The 1,603-nt window shown below is 53.4% G+C and overlaps 1 protein-coding gene across 1 annotated transcript; it reads right to left on the minus strand.

Moving 5' to 3' along the window:
• Window positions 1-544: 544 nt before the first annotated feature.
• LOC143036352 (uncharacterized) lies at window positions 545-1,276 on the minus strand. The gene has a single exon (XM_076203600.1). The coding sequence runs from the start codon at window positions 1,274-1,276 to the stop codon at window positions 545-547; it is 732 nt and encodes a 243-aa protein (XP_076059715.1).
• Between the last annotated feature and the right edge of the window lie 327 nt (window positions 1,277-1,603).

The raw sequence follows: 1,603 nt of genomic DNA on the forward strand, positions 1-1,603 counted from the left end.
CTATTTCGGGATAGTACGAAGGCCGAGGAGGATCCAAGGTAGCTGAGTGTTCTAGGTCGCGTTGTTGCAGCGTGATATCAGGGCCGCTTTGAGGGTTTTGTGGAACCACTCAGCCATGTCGTTACCCTTTGGGTTTTAGGTTGTTGTGTGGTGGACTGAGATGCCCATTAGCTGTCCCAGGGATGTTCACAGCTGCGAAGTGAAGGTGGTGCCGCGGTCGGACGTGATGTGTTCTGGAATGCTGAATCTGAAAATCCATCCGCAGAGCAGGGCTGTGCAGGAGGTGGAAGTGGCGTCAGGGCATTATGATGGCTTCAGGCCATCTGGTAGAACGCCGAATACGTACTTGTCGTAGTGTACCACCAGGCCGTCCTGCTGAAGGCGGCCCAGGACCTCGGAGAGATGGTGGAGGTGTTCCTCTTTAGATGATGACAAAATAAGGATGTCATCAATGTAGCAAGCGAAGAAAGGTAAGTCGTCTAAGATACTGTCCATTATTCGTTGAAAGGTAGCCCCAGAGTTTCGCAGGCCAAAACAGCTGTAATTAAGTGTGAAGGTGCCGAAGGGCGTGGTTACAGCAGTTTTTGGGATGTCTTCCGGGTGCATGAGTACCTGGTAGTACCCCTTCAGAAGGTCCAGTTTTGAGAAGATTTTTGAGCCGTGGAGAAAATATGTGATGTCGTCGATGTTGGGCAGTGGGTTGTGGTTTGGCTCTTTTATTGTTGAGATGCCTATAGTCCCCGCAGGGGCGGAGAGCGCCGTCCTTCTTTGTTACGATGTGGAGTGGTGAAGACCAGTGGCTTGACGCCTTCTGGCAGATACCTAGACGCTCAATCTCGGCGAAGATCTGTTTTGCTGCGGCGAGCTTGTCTGGAGCCAAGCGACGAAACTTGGAGAACACCGGGGGGCCTGATGTCTTTATGCAGTGACAGATTCCGTGTTTCGCAGGGGTCTGTGGCTGTTGCCGGTGTTTGGGCTTGAAGACATCTGGGTAGGCGTTGCGGAGGTGGGCGAAGCTGTCTGTCACCTCGACTACCTGAAGGGCGAACTCGGTGGGCGTGGCAGCGATGGGTGAGATGGTGAGGAAGGCTGTGTCTACCAGCTGACATTTGGTGACGTCGATGCTGATCTCGAGGTGTTGGCGGCCGTATGTTGATATCGGAGTGCTGTTGACTGCGATGAGTTGGACGTTGGATGCTGGTTGATGGGACTGCCTCCAACGTGCGGCGCCCGTGTCGATCAAGAAGTGCATGCTCGTTGCATGCCCATGATGCATGGCGGCCGTCCTATAATTTTTTCTTTCTTTTTATTGCCACTGGCAACCTGGTTGGCAATGCCTTGCCTTGGCGTGGTGGTAGTAACAGAGCTGTTTCGTGAATGTCGTCGTAGTCCTTTTCTGGTCTGGCTGTGGCCGCAGGCCGTGGTATCGTTGTGTAGGTGCTTGTCGGGTACGTGATGGTGGGCGGTGTACCACTGCGATGTCGACCTCGTTATCCTGGAACGAAAATCGGGGGATTAGAAGGTATGGCGTTAATGCAGCGTGGTGAAGCTGTGAGAGCATCCGCTAGGTGATTTGCTTGCCGTTGGAAGTCGTCCTCTTCCA

The sequence above is a fragment of the Oratosquilla oratoria genome, chromosome 20, assembly GCF_046742065.1.
Source record: "Oratosquilla oratoria isolate Oo_2021 chromosome 20, ASM4674206v1, whole genome shotgun sequence".
Taxonomy (NCBI): Eukaryota; Metazoa; Arthropoda; class Malacostraca; order Stomatopoda; family Squillidae; genus Oratosquilla; species Oratosquilla oratoria.

What these genes read in the sequence shown, in the direction of transcription:
- LOC143036352 (XM_076203600.1), bottom strand. Translation starts at nt 1,276, where the DNA reads ATGCATCATGGGCATGCAACGAGCATGCACTTCTTGATCGACACGGGC.